This window comes from Mauremys mutica, chromosome 1 (genome assembly GCF_020497125.1).
Source record: "Mauremys mutica isolate MM-2020 ecotype Southern chromosome 1, ASM2049712v1, whole genome shotgun sequence".
Lineage (NCBI taxonomy): Eukaryota > Metazoa > Chordata > Testudines > Geoemydidae > Mauremys > Mauremys mutica.
In genome coordinates, this window is record NC_059072.1 from 251739515 (window position 1) to 251755946 (window position 16432).

Genomic DNA, 16432 nt, shown 5'->3' on the forward strand with positions numbered 1-16432 from the left:
ACAGTCTAGATCCATCCTCTTTGGAACCCCCCTTCAGGTAGTTGAAAGCAGCTATCAAATCCCCCCTCATTCTTCTCTTCCGCAGACTAAACAATCCCAGTTCCCTCAGCCTCTCCTCATAAGTCATGTGCTCCAGCCCCCTAATCATTTTTGTTGCCCTTCGCTGGACCCTCTCCAATTTTTCTACATCCTTCTTGTAGTGTGGGGCCCAAAACTGGACACAGTACTCCAGATGAGGCCCTTGATCTGCTAGCAGTGCCCTTATTTATACAGCTCAAAATGCCGTTAGCCTTCTTGGCAACAAGGGCACACTGTTGACTCATATCCAGCTTCTCATCCACTGTAACCCCTAGGTCCTTTTCTGCAGAACTGCTGCCTAGCCATTCGGTCCCTACTCTGTAGCAGTGCACGGGATTCTTCTGTCCTAAGTGCAGGACTCTGCACTTGTCCTTGTTGAACCTCATCAGATTTATTTTGGGCCAATCATCTAACTTGTCTTGGTCCCTCAGTATCCTATCCCTACCCTCAGGGCTGGCTGCAGCTTTTTGCTGCCCCAAGCGGCAAAGTGGGGGGAAAAAAAAAAAGATAAAGCCAATTGGCGGCACTTTGGTGGCAGCTCAATTGTGCCACTTAATTCTTCGGGGGCAATTTGGCAGCGCGTCCTTCATTCCCTCTCTTCCTCTTCAGCGGCACTTCGTCGGCAGCTCAAAAAGGAAGAGAGGGACTGAGGGATCCACTCCCGAATTGCCGCTGAAGACCCGGATGTGCCGCCCCTTTCCATTGGCCACCCCAAGCACCTGCTTCCTTCGCTAGTGCCTGGAGCCGGCCCTGCCTACCCTCCAGCGTATCTACCACTCTCCTCAGTTTAGGGTCATCTGCAAACTTGCTGAGAGTGGAGTCCACGCCATCCTCTAGATCATTAATGAAGATATTGAACAAAACTGGCACCAGGACCAACCCTTGGGGCACTCCACTTGATACCGGCTGCCAACTAGACATGGTGACTACCTGTGCAGTAGTTTGATTGATTATTGGCTATGCGCTCCTACTTTTGCTTCCTATCACTGAACCAGATTTTAATCAATGACAGAATTTTACCTCTGATCTCATGCTTACTGTCTTTCCCTCTTTTGAAGAATTAAGCCTATTGGAAAAACTATAGCCACAGATTGTTCTTTATTCATTCTGAATACTTTCCAGCATGTATTGCAAGTAAAGCCCAACCTTCTCTTTAAAAAGCCATGGTGCTTTAAAGAAATACTAGAAAGGCTTTCGTTTTTCTGTTGAACTGTTGACCAGGATACTGATTGTGTCAATAATAAGGCCTTATACTCTGCCCATATTTTTTCTGCATCTTGATGTCCTACTGTTTTTTCTTCTTTGTTTTGCTTATACTGTTGGCTATTTTGATGACAAGAGGACTGGTAAATAGCACAGCTGTATTTGAAAATAGGGCTGTTAAAATAAAAATTGGCACTGGTAGAGTAGAAAGTGTTGAGATAAGCACCTAACGAATAACCAAGTGTTGAGTCACTCTTACTTGGGGGAAAGAGAGAGAACAGATCTGCCAGTGAAGTTACTGAGTTTCAAAGCTGCATAAATTCAGTATAGAACATAAACTGGAAGAAGAATTAGAATGAAATGTTGTTTTGATTTCGATGTACAGTTCTGAGAAAACAGTCCTGTTCATTATCTAACATAGTGGTTCTCAACCTATTTATCATTGTGGGCTGCATATGTGGCCCCCAATATATTACCTGGGCTGCACGCAGTGCCCCCTCCCTCAAGCCTCCCCACAGACCCCTATGCCTAGCACCTCCCCGTCACATACCCCCCCACAGAATGGGGCCAGGAGCAGAGCCCTGCGTGGGGGGCTAGGCAGCAGGGATCCCAGACTCTGTGGAGCCAGGTGGCAGCCCTGGACTCCTGGCAGCCACCTAGCAACCCCAACCCTGCCATACTGGGCGTCCAGGCAGCTGGGAACCTGGACTCTGAAAGGCCGTGTGGCAGCCCCGGACCCCCACCACACGGGGCTGGCTGGTGACCCCAACCCTGCCAGGCTACCAGGCAGCTGGGAACCCCAGACCCCATGCGATCCGGTGGCCTTTAGCATACAGTTGGCCAGTGAGGTGAGAACATCTGGTCTAATGTAGACTTCATTTGACTCCTCTTAGCTTTCCTCTGGTTGTGTTTCTCTACAGACACATAAAATATGTGGATAATCTAATTACATGATTGTGTATCACTATATTTTCTTTGAAAGAATTCATATGGGCATTCCAGAGGTGGGTCTTGAAAACTTGACAGGGAATTTGTTTCTTTGACTAGAAAAAAACCCAGGGTCCTTCTAAATGAGGGGAAAGGGTCTAATAATATTTGACTGGGTTTGAGGCAAAGGCAGCCTCTGTACTTAACATCCTGTGGAAGCTGCAGGCCATCACTGTCTATTTTCCTGACTCATGAGTGTTTTTCCAAGAAACTGCAACCACTGAACGTTTACTCAACTATGCTTTTAAATTCAGTGAGAACATTTATTAACTGAATAGCAGACTAGTGTGGCTTTTAAAAACAGCCCTCAGGAGATGATTTCAGTGGAAACTATGTCATATGCCAAAGTAGGGAACATGATGGCTTTCTCCCGTCTTCTTCCAGTCTCATTCTTTTTTTCTGTTCCGCCCCTTGCACAGACCATTTAAAAGTTTGGAAAAGTTTAAGCAAAGACCAGCCCCACACCAGGCTAAGCTGGCTGCTCCTACTGCCATTTACAGCAGTGGCAAAACTCCGCTTGAGTGCGGCGCTGCCAGCTCAGCCTCAGACGCGTGTCAGTCAAGTCTGTCTTCAAATGCAGAAGGCTCCCGTGGGCGGGCTGAGCATGGCCGTGGCGGGGGGGAGGAAGGAGCGTGGCAAATGCTGCTTTGCCCCAGCCCCCGAGGCGAGACCAGGCCAGCCAAAGTGAGGCCTTCGCACAGCCCCTAGCCCAATGGGCCGCTGCGAGCTGCCGCCAGCCGCTACCCCCGTGCAAGTAGCTAGCGCGCCTCAAGCCCCGGGGCCAGCCCCGCAGTGTGCGCGCCCCTCGGCCGGGGGAGGTGGCAGGGGCTCCGGGGCCAGGGAGCCGGCGCCGCGTGTGTAATAATGTACCCAGGGGACAGCAGCACCCACCCCGCTGCCTGAGGCGGGAGAGCGCCCCGGCCAGCCCGGCGTGGCCGGGCGGGGAACGTGGGAGGGGGCGGGCGCCGGCTGCGCTCCCCTCCCTGGCGGCCGAGCAGCAGCGCTGCAGGCGGCGGGCCGGGAAGCGCCATTGCTGCCTGTCCGAGCCCCGCTCCGCCTTCCTGCTCCTCCCGCGGCGGCGGCGACTCCTCCTCGCTGCGGCGCGGAACTTGCCCGGAGCAGGGCGCGAAGTTGTCTGGCGGGAGGCGGCTCCCGGCCGCCGGGATGTTGGGGGTCGCGGCGGGAATGACCAACAGGTAGGAGCCCGTCAGCAGCGCCAGCCCACCCGGCCCCATTCATCCCTCCCGGGCCGCGCTGCGCCGGGGGCTCTGCAGCTCCCCCTCCTTGCGGGGCGGCGCTCGGTCCCCGGCCTCCCGGGCTGGCGGGTGCGGTCCGGGCGCTGAGCGGGAGCCAGCCCTAAACTTGCCCGCAACCTCCCAGGGTGCGGCAGGGGGCAGAGACCCCGCATCCCCGGGGGTGCGCTTCACCGCTCCGCGCCCGGCAGCGGCCCGGCTGGGGGTGTGCGCGTTTGTGGGGCTCGTTGGGAGGAGAGCAGCGACCCCCCAGCTGGGTCATGCGGGCAGGGGCCGCGCACCCCGGCGGAACGGGGCAGGGGAGGAAGTAAGTGGTTCTGGGCGGACTGCGGAGACCGTGATTATTAGGCAGACCAGTGGGGTCACCACCCCGGTGGCTGCTTCTGGGGGCTTGTTAGTAAAGCGGGAGTGACACAGCGCCGGCTGTTGAACACCGGGGGCGGCTTCTGCACCCCTGTTCAGCTGGGCCCGGGCTAGAAGATTTTAGGCGGGGGTGGGGCGTGACTCAGATCCCCAGATGCAGCGTGTGACCGGCTCGGGCTGGGGGTGTTCCTCCTGCTGCAGGGTGTGATCTGCGGCTTGCAAAACCTGCGGGCTCTTACAGCCACACCCAGGCGTGGGGTAGTTTTTTGTCAGCAGTCCCGCCCAGGCTCCCGCTCTCAGGTAACAGCACCTGCAGTTCTCATTCATGTTTTCACAGTGATCCGCTGCTCACCAGGGGCTAGCAGGAATTGCCTTCCAGCTTGTACTTGTAGAGTTTTCTAGGATTTTTTGTGTTGGGGCAGTGGGTGTGGTAGCCCCCGTTCTCCCACCCCGCCCCCCATCATACACCAAGGACTTGTCTCCATTGAAACTCCTATGCCTGCCCCAGGAATGCTTCACCAGCATAGAAATACTGGCATATTATATGGTAAAGCATACTGGGTGCAGCAATATCAGCAATGCTGTGTTTTGTACCCATATACTAAACTAAAGCCACCCCTCACTAGTCTGCACTAGGGACTTGGGCCAGCCCAACTATGTTGGTCAGGGATCTACACCCCCCTGACAGAGATAGCTGTGCCAGCAGAAGTCCATACGGTGAACATAGCCTTACTCTGTTTGAGTTAGCCTACCTCAAATGAGAGCAGTTATCCTGTGAAGCAGCGCTGAAGCTGCACAGAGGGACTGGATTAGTAGCTGATGAATTATGCTAACTCAAGTTTCTAGTCTGTAGCTGCACCCCCACTGCATTACTAGCTCAAGTGTTGGCAGCACCAATGCTCCTGACAGGCCGGTTATCTCAAATTTAAAGGACCACTGAACTCAAACTATACATTTTTGTGTGTAGACAGGAGCTGAGTTAGGGGTAACACTCAAATTGTACCTTGAGTTAATACTGCAATGAAACAAGCTGTTCCTTGTGGATGAAGCAGAGGGGTTTGGCCTTTGAGATCCAGCGGTCCTGTGTATCAGTACTAGCTCCCAGCCTCGCACTCCTGAACAGCTTGACTTCTGCAAAATTCATCTTGCCAGGGACTCTCCTAGAGCAGCTGCTCCTGGAAATCACCATCAGGCTAGTTTAGATTAGTGGTGGTGGGGAAATTTAGACTGCATGGGAATATTGGGTGGTTTGGAGGGAGGGTAAAGGTGAGTAAATGCACTAAAGTGGCTTTTCCCCAAGGCTGGTCTCCTCCAATTCACTAATTACCAAATCCAGCATGACACCTCCAGCTGGCTTGAAAGGACAGAATGAAGCCAAGAAGGTAGCATTTGGTGCTTTTGCACTCCCTGACCAGATGCATGAGGTTCTTGTCCATTCTGCTCATCTGGAGGAAGGGATAATAAGGCTGTATGTTTCATTTTATTTACAATTAAAGCTCTTAGTACAGGGATTTTGGTTTTGATGGTTATTTTTTAAGATATTGTATTTTTTCCTCACGTTCTTTCATGTATTTAAATGCTAACCCAGTCTAAACAGTTGATGTAAGCAGAATAATGTTTTATGTAAACATTTGAGTGATTCAAAAGTGTTTCTATCCTATTCATCCGAAGAAGTGAGCTGAGCTGTAGCCCACGAAAGCTTATGCTGAAATAAATTTGTTAGTCTGTAAGGTGCCACAAGTACTCCTGTTCTTTTTGCGGATACAGACAACACGGCTGATACTCTGAAATCTATCCTTTGTGTACATCTTCACAATTGTGATAAACTGCCTGTGACAACAGACACATATAATGATGCTCAGAGCAGAAATTGAGAGAGCATAATTAATTCTTACTAAAATAAAACTAGTAAATGTGTGAAAGGAGAACATAGAACTGTTTATCATTTGAGCCCTGCAGTTAACACGTCACATTTTACATCTGTTTAAATACCTTTGTATGGTGAGCTGGATGTCCACACTGAGGTGAACTTAGAGCCCATTCTACCAAAAAAAAAAAAGTGTGCTTTGTCATTTTAATTCCTTCTCCCTTTGCTTGAGCATTTAATTTTTAAATAGACTTTTTTCTTTCACCATGCAGCTTCTTTGTACTGTGGTATCTAGAATTGTAGTGAGGACCTGCAATAACTACTGTAACAGCATAGATGTTCCTTGCCTCTGATATAAGGGATTTAATGTTATGACTAGGCTGGGCAAACTGGTCAATTGACCGCCTATTATTTGACCACAGTCGGACATTGTCATATATTCCAGCAAGAATGCTCTGTTAGGCGATGGCCAACTTTTTTTTATTGCATTATGGTCTTTCATTCTTCGTGCTTTGCAGTTTTCTGAGTTAAAATAACTCAGTTATGTAACTTGTTCTTTATAATTAGGTACAAATATCTGCCTAAGCCTTTCAGAGGCCACAGATTCTTACTTTTTTTTTGTTACTGTTGTTATTGTTCTAATAAATTAGTGCTTTAAAATATTTGACTATTTTTGACATTTTATTTGATAATATTTGACCAGTCAGTTGACCAATGATTTTTGGACCAGTCAAATGCTCAGCCCTCCTTTATGACTTAATTCACACAAGAAACAGGAGCATGACTGTCAATGCGGTATGTACCAGAAGACATTTATCTCTGCCCCGAGGAGCTTATAATTTTAATGAGACAAGACAATAATTAAACAGCCCCAGGTGGAGGTTCATGTTATGGAACTATGATTTTCTGTGTAGATTTTGCAATTAGTGTAGGAGTTAATGCGGAGGGGTATGAAAAACTAATAAAGAATAATAAACTGTTTCACTAATTACACAGCATTTTAAAGCTTCACCCACTGTAAATGTTTCTTGGAAACATATGTTCCAAATTAAAGAATGTCACAATCTTTCTTTGGTAGACAAAAATAACTAATACAGTATGTAGTCTCCAGTTTGGAGACCTTGAATGCTGGCAATTTAATGGATGCTGGAAATGTTTAAAACAACTAACTTGCAAACTATAAACCAACTAAATGCTATCCTGTCTTTTTTTTTTTTTTTCCCTTCTCCCAATCCCACTACTTGGTCCTCAGCTATTGATTACTCACCCTTGTCTCTAAGAAAACAAAGACTTAATTTGGCTCAGTTGTTTGACTTCACTAGTGTTAACTTTTATTTATAACAAACAAAAATAACATTTTAATTTAATGGGGTACAAGAGCATTCTAGCCAGTGATTGTTCCTGAAAGATGCCAGACTGACAGTACTTGAAACGGAGGTTCTGTCTTTGTCCACAAAATAGATACCAGTGCAGGCAGCAGCAATGCACACTGCTGTGTCCTGCTAATGTGCCTTAGCTCTGATGTGGAGGGACTGCCTCTTCAGGTCATAGAACAATTAAGTCCTTGGCATCTTTTCTGCTGAGACAGCCATTAAATGCTGCTCTGACACGTTAATCGGGAGATGAACTGAGACAATCAACTAGGTTGCCAAACACCCAGACAGCAGTAATGAATTTTGAGGCAAACTCAGCTTGGAGTCCGCACTTGCAGCAACTTGCTGAAATGAACTAGATAAAATGCTCCTGTAGAAGTCTGCAATTCTTGGCAGCTCATAAGTCATCTGAGAGGAAGTTTCTGCAGTGCAAAACAAACAAAGTGTGTCCCTCTGGGATATACGGGTAGCTGGTGCTGCACAAGAAGTGGATGGTGTTGGGCAAAAAGGTGGTGTGGCCAGGGTATGTGTTGATTTAGTACATCCCCATGGCAGCTTCTCCTAGCAGGGTTCCTGTAGAAATTGCCAGGCCTGCCCTTCCTTGGAGTGAATCCCTCCTGTGACTGAAGGAGAGAGTTTGAATCTGGCACTTAGGCCTTGTCTACACTGCCACTTTACAGTGCTTCAACTGTCTCGCTCAGGGGTGTGGAAAACACCCTCCCCCCTCGAGAGCTCTGCAAGTTTCAGCGCTGTAAAGTGGCAGCGTAGACAGTGTACCAGTGGTGGGAGCTATTCCCCTCATGGAGGTGGTTTTTTTACAGTGCTGGGAGAGCTCTCTCCCAGTGCTGGTGCTGCGACTACACAGCTATGTGGCAGCACTTTAACGTTGCTAGTGAAGACATAGCCATAGTCACTACTAACATGTTTTGATTATGAACCAGTAACCCAGAAGTGACTGATCACCTGAATTGTCCAGTCCCCTTGTTTATGGCTTTCTGCCCTTAAAAGTAGAATATTGAAAAGAAGAAACCATTATCTGCTACAGTAGCATTTTGAGAGGATGTCTTTCTGGCATCAGTAACTGTGTGAGGGTTGTGGAGCTGCCACATACCAATCTATGAAAATGATATGTAATAATGGTGTGGATATTGTAAGTGACCTGGTCAGTGAGGAAAAGTTGCTGTCTAACTGTGGAGGGTTATCAGAATTTCCTATATGAAAGTATTTGATCTAATTTGATAGGAGGCAGTGAGAAGAACCAACAGGGAAGTGGCACAGTGACTTCCCAGAAAAATAATGTAGGTACACCTCTACCCCAATATAATGCGACCTGATATAACACGAATTCGGATATAATGTGGTAAAGCAGTGCTCCAGGTGGGCGGGGCTGTGCACTCCGGTGGATCAAAGCAAGTTCGATATAACGCGGTTTCACCTATAATGTAAGATTTTTTTGGCTCCCGAGGACAGCGTTATATCAAGGTAGAGGTGTATATGTTTGAAAAACAATGGAGCAGGCTTCAAAGACCCTGTCTCCTATTGTAAACTGTTTTGCCAGAGTGGGGAGTTGCTAGATCAAAGGGTTATACACAGTTAAAAGTGTATTTATTCCTTGGGAAAGTGTATGTGTGGGGAGGGAGTTTCCATAAGTTGCCAAGAGAGTGTCAGTGAACTCTGACAGGCTGACAGTGAGGCTCTAACAAAGAGTATATAGGGAATTAGTCCTTCGAGGGTCTCCATGAGGAAGATGGTTAGACAACCTACATGGATGCCTGCTTACCAGGTGTTTTATTGCTTTTAAGATCTATTTTCTCTGAACTGTTCTAAATAAATGATACTGTGCTTTAAGGAAGCTGTTTAGTCACTGATTACCACTGACATTATCCTGGAGGGAACAGAATTGCAGGGTATGGACATAAGTCAGACTTGCTGAAGTAAATTGTGGTTGATACACAGGGAACTGCAACCCAGGGCTCGCTTTGAGAGTGGAAGAGTCACAGGATTCTATGCCAAGAGACCAGTGACTGCTCAAAGAGGGGTCACAGGTGCTGTTTGGTAACCGCGACAATACTGTAGTGATTTCCATTCTAGGTTAATAGTGGCCATTTCTTGCTTGTGGTGGTCACAAATCAAAGTACAGTAGTTTTTTTTTTTTAATGTACTTGTATTATAATTTGGATCAAAAGAACCTTGAATTTTATGCCTGCACTTCAGAGGGAGAGCTAAGTCTTGTGTCTGTAGAAAGAACTAGGTAACTGATTTTGTACAGATTTTTGACAAAGGTGTTCTTATGCTTATGTAAAATTAAAAGTAGTCATCCTGGTGTACTGTTATTGGCAGAGTAGGAGTTTCTGCTGGGACTATTGCAGTAAATTGCAAGCTAGCATTTCACAACTGCTTACTGAAAATACTATTTTTCAGTCAATTTACCTTGTGCTTATAGTGCCTAGTTCAAAAAAGTTTTTTCTCATAGTGATATTTACAGGCAAACATACAAATAAAATGTTCTGGATATAGATTCATTTTCTTTGCTCAATATTTTAATAAGTCTGAAAAATCAGCCTAGACTCACTGCCTTTTTAACTTTTCTTCTGTATATAAGGGCTTGGCTACACTTACAAATTTGCAGTGCTGCAGCAGGGTGTGAAAACACACCCTCTCCAGCGCTGCAAATTGCGGCGCTGCAAAGCGCCAGTGTAGTCAAAGCCCCAGCGCTGGGAGCGCGGCTCCCAGCGCTGTCCGTTATTCCCCACAGGGAGGTGGAGTACGGACAGCGCTGGGAGAGCTTTCTCCCAGCGCTGGCGCTTTGACTACACTTAGCGCATCAAAGCGCTGCCGCGGCAGCACTTTGAAGTGTAAGTGTAGCCAAAGCCTTAGAGTAGATGATAAAGCTGCAGACTTCTGGGCTCTTATAGCATTAGTGACTATTGTGAATGCAGTGGTTAGGGCCTCCGTAAATCAGAAGCTGTATATAGTACTTGAATGAAATCATATTGTAACCCACAGATTCTTTTTTCTCAGAACTGGCTCCAAATGCTTACTGCAGATAATCATTTAAAGACACTCACTATACTCTGCATAGCTTGCATGGTTAACAAAGTCTTTTTTTTTTTTCCAAGTTGTAGTAAAATATTTATGGAAAAGCACTTAAGGCAAGCTTTTTAGTGTTTTCAGTTGTGGTTTCATGCTGTGTGTGTCATTCTGGACATTCTGATTCCTCTGCATTTTTGTTCTGTTCCAAATTATCATTTTTGGACTCCCCACCCACTGTAATGCAGCCTGCATTATTCTTTTTCCATACCAGGATATGTTAAATATTGTTAATATTGTCAAAGTTAAAAACAGGGCTTTTCTTAGTGGAGGAAGTGGTTCATCTTTAGGGCCTGTCCACCATGACAAGTTCTGATGAAAGGCCAAATCAAAAGAAGGCTCTGATCTGTTATATTTTGTTAAGAGCAGTAGTATATTACATACAAAATCTAGAGATTGAAGAATCCAGACAACTGACACTATATATATGCCATATAACCTTTAGAATTCAAGGCATAAAACAAGCCTGAGATTAAGCAGCAACTTTTACTATAGAGATATTATTTCATTGTCTGTTTATGGAGTTTCTTGTTCTTTTCTCTGAAGCTCTTTCAGTGACCAGGCACCAGATTATTTGATTTATCATTGATCTGATCTGGTGTAGCATTTCTCATGTTCCTAGACTTCAGAGTGCAGGAAGATAAACTACTAACTTCACTTTGTTTTAGAAGTTTCTGCCATTTTAAAATCAGATATTTTTGCTGTCTGGCAAGAACACTGAAAAACTGGGAGACGAAGGGAGTTGCTTTCCAGTATTGCTGATACGAAAGCAATTATGAGTTTGGTTTAAAAATAACAGGATTAGTTTTTTAAATACACTTTGGAGTCTTTTTATTTGCCTCCTTGTTTTGGAGCCTTTACAGTGTATTTGCGTCAAGTTTTCATGTCTTTTTTTCACAGCCATGTAGGCTAGTAACTCCCTTTTTAAACTGAAAGCTGAGATTCTCATGGAATCCATTTATTCCAGCAGTTGGGCAGGAAAAACACCAAATGTTGTAACACTTATCATGGCAAAACCACAAGAGTTGGCAATACCATTTCTCATTTGGAGTTCCTTCATGGATGTATTCTGCCCTCAATGCATGTGCATAACTCACATTGCCATTAATGTGTTTTCTGCATATAATCAGAAAAATAATCCTCCAGTTCAGCTCCACTGCTAGCCAAAGGTTTGAAACATCTTGAAAATACTGTGCAATTTTTAATTGGCTGTAAAAGACTCTCCATGAAGAGATTGTCCAGCTGGTATTAGTTAACTCTGAAGCCTGTTACTCACCACAGTTAATTCATTTTTTTCATCGGTTGGAGAACATTGGGAGACAAATGATACCAGACAAATGATGATAGCCTGTGCAATGACAAAATGTTTTGAAACAAAGGGCTTGTCTACACTGGCAATTTACAGCGCTGCAACTTTCTCGGGGGGTGAAAAAAACGCAACAAGTGCTGTAAAGCGCCAGTGTAGACAGTGCACCAGTGTTGGGAGCCACGCCCCTTGTGGAGGTGGAGTTTTTTAGAGCGCAGTGCCATGACCACGCAAGGCATGTTATAGTGCTGCTGCGGCAATACTTTAGCATTGCCAGTGTAGACTAGCCCAAAGTGACCATCCTTTCTGTAGTCTCAGAACAGAAATTTGGTGTGTCATTAATACATGTTTAAATGGTGTGTATTTGAGCATTATAGAAGTGCCTGATAACAGCTCCATCATTAGGGTTGTGTTCTAAAATGGGCTTAAATTTTGGCATAAATTCCTTTTTGTTTCTGGTAAAATGTTAGCTTTTTTGTTCTCTGAATTTTCAGTGTCGAATGTTTGGTTTCTCTTTATTAATTTTTAATAGGAAATCTTTGAATTTGGGTACTGGCTGAAATTTGTCAATGGAATTCCTACTTTTCATCGTTGACTGTTATCTCTTAAATAAACACTGACTGTAAAAAAAACAAAACAAAAAAAACTTGTGTTTTATTTAACTGATGGATTTAGGATCATTTTAGCTTTTTTCATGTTAGAACTGTAAGTTTTTAAGTACTGTGCACACAAGCCTGAATGATGGATGGGCTGTGTCCGTCCCTTCCCCCCCCCCCCCCCTCGCGAGCCACCTCCCCAATTCCAGGAGTTCCAGAGGCTGCTTCCTAGAGCAGTAGGGGAATGCCCTGGGGCACTGAGGATGGTGTTCATGGTTGGTGCAATGAATGGGGAGTTGCTGTGTAATAATCTGAGAACTTTGAGGAGATGTAATAATTTTATGAACACTACATGTGACCTGGCCAGGGAGAAGTTATTGTACGTTGGGCTGTAAGTCATCCCTGTATGCATGTGTTTGCTGTAGCTTAATAAGATGTTTGGGGCGGGAGAGAGAGAGGAGCACAAAGGAGAGAGAAAACACAATAGTTCTAGATAAGCAATTCTCAGCAAACATTGGGGGGGGACAAGACAATGGCATACTTCCAGGCCCAGGTCATAGTGACACAGCTGTTCAGCCAGTGCTGGGAAGGAAGAGATCAAAATAACACTAAACAGTTAAAAACCCTTCTCAGGAGAGGAAGGGAGGTCAGTTGTCCTGGGCTGTCAGAAGGACAGGCTGAGGGTGGGTGGGGGAGGGGCTCTGTGGAGGATGGCATATGTATGGACTGCTGTCTTTATAAGGTCTGTTTTCTCTGAAATCCTGTTCTAAATTACCGGTAATTATACTTTGCTTTAAGAAGGCCGTGTGGCTACTGGATACTGCTGTTCTTGCCTATAGAGAGAACAGAACTGCAAGCACTGAAGATAACTGAGTCCTGCTGAGGTAGTCATGGTTGATACACAGGGGACTGCAGTCCAAGGCCTTGTCTGAGAGTGGGAGAATCACCTGATTCTCCCAGGAGGCAGGTGACAGCTTGAGGTCTGAGACCTGAGGGGGGTGCACTTGAAGAAACCAGGAAGGATCAGGGTACAGTTCACCCAGTAACTGTCACAGTTAGTAGTATTGGGTGGAGCCTGTAAGCTGGGGATGAAGACCGGAACAAAGTGTGCGGAGGTGAAGACCTGAGTTGGAATCCTTTTTGCCAGAGGCAGGAAGAAATTTGTTGTAGAGGAAATGGTGGAGATGAAGGTGTCACAGTTCGGGACAACTGCACCTGTATTCTCCCTCTGTGGTCCAGCCAGGGCACCCGCTCTAGGCTTCAGATTCCTGGGCTGTCACCTCTATTGAGTGGAGACCCACGTCTCATTCCCTTCTGACTGGGGTCTTTCCAGGCTGCACTGTCCCCTGACTATACTGTGAGATCCTAACAAGAAACTCTGCCTGAGCAGGCCTGTTTACTTTCTTTTCACAGACTAATAATAATTGCGCACAGTCACAAGGTACCATACTGCAGTTCCTATGCAAACCTGGTTTATTGTTAAGATAAAAGCATTACAGAGAAAACATACTAAAAATAGTAAAAGAACTTACTCACATGCTAATAAGCTTAGTAGTCATCACCCCATCCCTAATGCGGGCTCTGGCAGGAGCAGTCCTTCAAAATCCCACCCAAAGGATTTCTTTGTGGTTTCAAGTTCCTCACAGCTTCAGCTTAGAACAAGCATCCAGAACCTAAGTCAGGAAGTTTAACTTGCTGATACTCACACCTTCTTGTCAAGTGTTGGAAATGGCTGGGGTCCACCTTGGTTGCATTGGCTTCTAGCACTACAAAAGTAATTTTCCCTCTCTTGATATTCACCCCTTCTTGTCAACTGTTGAGAATAGGCCACTTCCACCTTAATTGAATTGTCTTTGTTAGCATTGCCCCCAACTTGGTAAGGCAACTCCCATCTTTTCAATGTGCTGTAATATTTATACTGCTTTCTGTATTTTTCACTCCATGCATCTGATGAAGTGGATTTTAGCCCACGAAAGCTTATGCCCAAATAAATTAGTTAGGGCCACAAAGATTCTTCATTTTTGTTAATTCAGTAAAGTGTCTCTTAATTCCATAAAGTTTGTCGGGGTATTGCAGGCTATTGTCAGTCCGTCACAGAAGGTTTGTGAGAATGAGAGCGAACAAGGCTTCAGTGCCAGTATGATAAGAGGACAGAGGGTGCTATAGTTCACCCGAGGAAAAGTGTGGTGAGGAACATGTGGAAGGGGAAATAGCCTCCGTGGAAGCTTGAGGACAGATTCGGGAAGCAAATGCTGCAAGCAGCAGAAAAGAAACTCTGGGTAATGGTGTGGGGCAATGGTGCAGATTGGGAGATAATCAAGCAGGGGGACACTGGTAGACAGAAAAACAGTGGTGCCAAATAGGGATGTAAATAGCGTTTTAAAAAGGTAACCATTTAAACTATTAAAATTTTATCGTTTAAACATTTAACTGTTAAGTTCACAACATAGGCATGGGAACTATGGGTGCAGGGGGTGCTGCAGCACCCCCACGTTTTACCAGGTCCCAGCTGCTGGCCCTGCACCTGGGGTCCTGGCTGCCAGCCCCGTGTAAAACATGGGGGTACTGCAGTACCCCTTGAACCTCTAGTTCCCACACCTCTGACATCAGTTCCATAGCAATGGTCCCTACTCCTAACAATGTGGAACCTGGTTCCACATACACTATGAAATAGTATTGCTGTGGCGTTTTTAAGGTGCACATTAGGCATTAAAATGTTAACTGAATATATTACCGGTAAGACTGATGCTTATTGGTTAACTGGTTAACACTTTACATCCCTAGTGCAAAATGGAACAGTATTGTTAATTGAAAGATAGTAATAGCAGATGGGAGAATGGAGGTATTGTTGTTGCTGGGGGTGAAGCTGTAGTGGAATTCAGCTGCCATATGTATGTGTGTTTCAAGGCATCGTGGGTGTGGGGATTGCTGTGATAAGCTAATGGAGAGACTTTGGGCACTGGTGAGCTGAGTGAGATGGACTGATTATTATGCATACTGTAAGGAAAGACTTGCCTTTTTGCAGGTTCAGAACTGATTGAGCAAAGCAGCCTCTACTTACAAAATCCTATAATTGTGGTAAATATCCTGTTGCAGGAGAACATTTTATAAATAGCTGCATGTATGCAAGGCATGAAACCTGACAGATTAAAGCTATATGTTTCTAATTTTTTTTGTAGAGGAAATATGTGGAATAAGCGTGTAGTTTCTGGTGGGAGAGAGGTCTTCCTTATGACATCTGAAAAGATGCAGGTTACAATAAGAGGAAAATTGTACACAAAAGTGTGCTTTTGTGCTGTGGTGAATTTGCAATAAGAATACCTACAGACAGCATTTTTGTAAGCCTAGAGCAGGGGTCGGCAACCGGTGGCTCGCGGCTCGCCAGGGTAAGCACCGTGGCGGGCCGGCCCGGTTTGTTTATCTGCCGCGTCGGCAAGTTCGGCCGATCGCGGCTCCCACTGGCCGCGGTTCGCGGTCCCAGGCCAATGCGGGAGGCAGGAAGCAGCGCGAGCCGAGGGATATTCTGGCCGCGGCTTCCTGCCTCCCGCATTGGCCTGGGACCGCGGCCAGTGGGAGCCGCGATCGGCCGAACTTGCCGACGCGGCAGATAAACAAACTGGGCCGGCCCGCCAGGGTGCTTACCCTGGCGAGCCGCGAGCCACCGGTTGCCAACCCCTGGCCTAGAGATTTGTTTGTATATTGTACTTGCCTTTTTAAAGATATGTGTAAATTTGATCTTTCTCCATCCCTTTCCAGTTTCTCCTTCTGCCTGGTCTTGCAGGGAAGTTACTCCTGTGTGGATTTCATCACTCTTGTCGTAGAACTAATTTTAACAAATTCAGCCTTATGACTTGGTTGCAGGATCCAAGGGAAGGAGAGCCTCATTTGTCATCATCATAAATGGCTTATAATTAGAAGGGGCACAGAAACAGATAAACGTATGTTTAAATACATGTTAGTTTATGTATCTTCATTCAGTGGCTTCACATTTTTACATTACATTGAGGAATCAAACACTGTTCATATTAGCATATTGTTTATTTTTGTATGGTGCATTACTGATGGTAAGATCACGGTGCAAGTTAAACCACATATGGAAGAACTGGGTGGTGGGTTACTGCAGTCTATGAAAATACATTTGTGCTGTCTCTCTTGCTCTTATGAAATGCTGAACTTCAGAGATATTGTAGACAGTATTGTAGCAAAGGATATTGTAACGGGGGTTTGCAATAGACCTCATGGGAGCTGGAGTAATCTGTCAAGTGAGTATATTTATGATGAGTTCCTGTGCTACTTTTAAATATTCCAGAGAGTAT

The 16432-nt window shown here is 45.6% G+C and overlaps 1 protein-coding gene across 1 annotated transcript in view; it reads left to right on the forward strand.

Annotated features, from left to right (window-relative positions):
* The first annotated feature begins 3265 nt into the window (after positions 1-3265).
* LIMS1 (LIM zinc finger domain containing 1) overlaps positions 3266-16432 on the forward strand; it is a 138665-nt gene continuing 125498 nt past the window's right edge. The window contains exon 1 of the mRNA XM_045006911.1: positions 3266-3464. Coding sequence (XP_044862846.1) covers positions 3433-3464 — 32 coding nt within the window. The 5' untranslated portion in view covers positions 3266-3432. The remainder of the gene's footprint in view (positions 3465-16432) is intronic.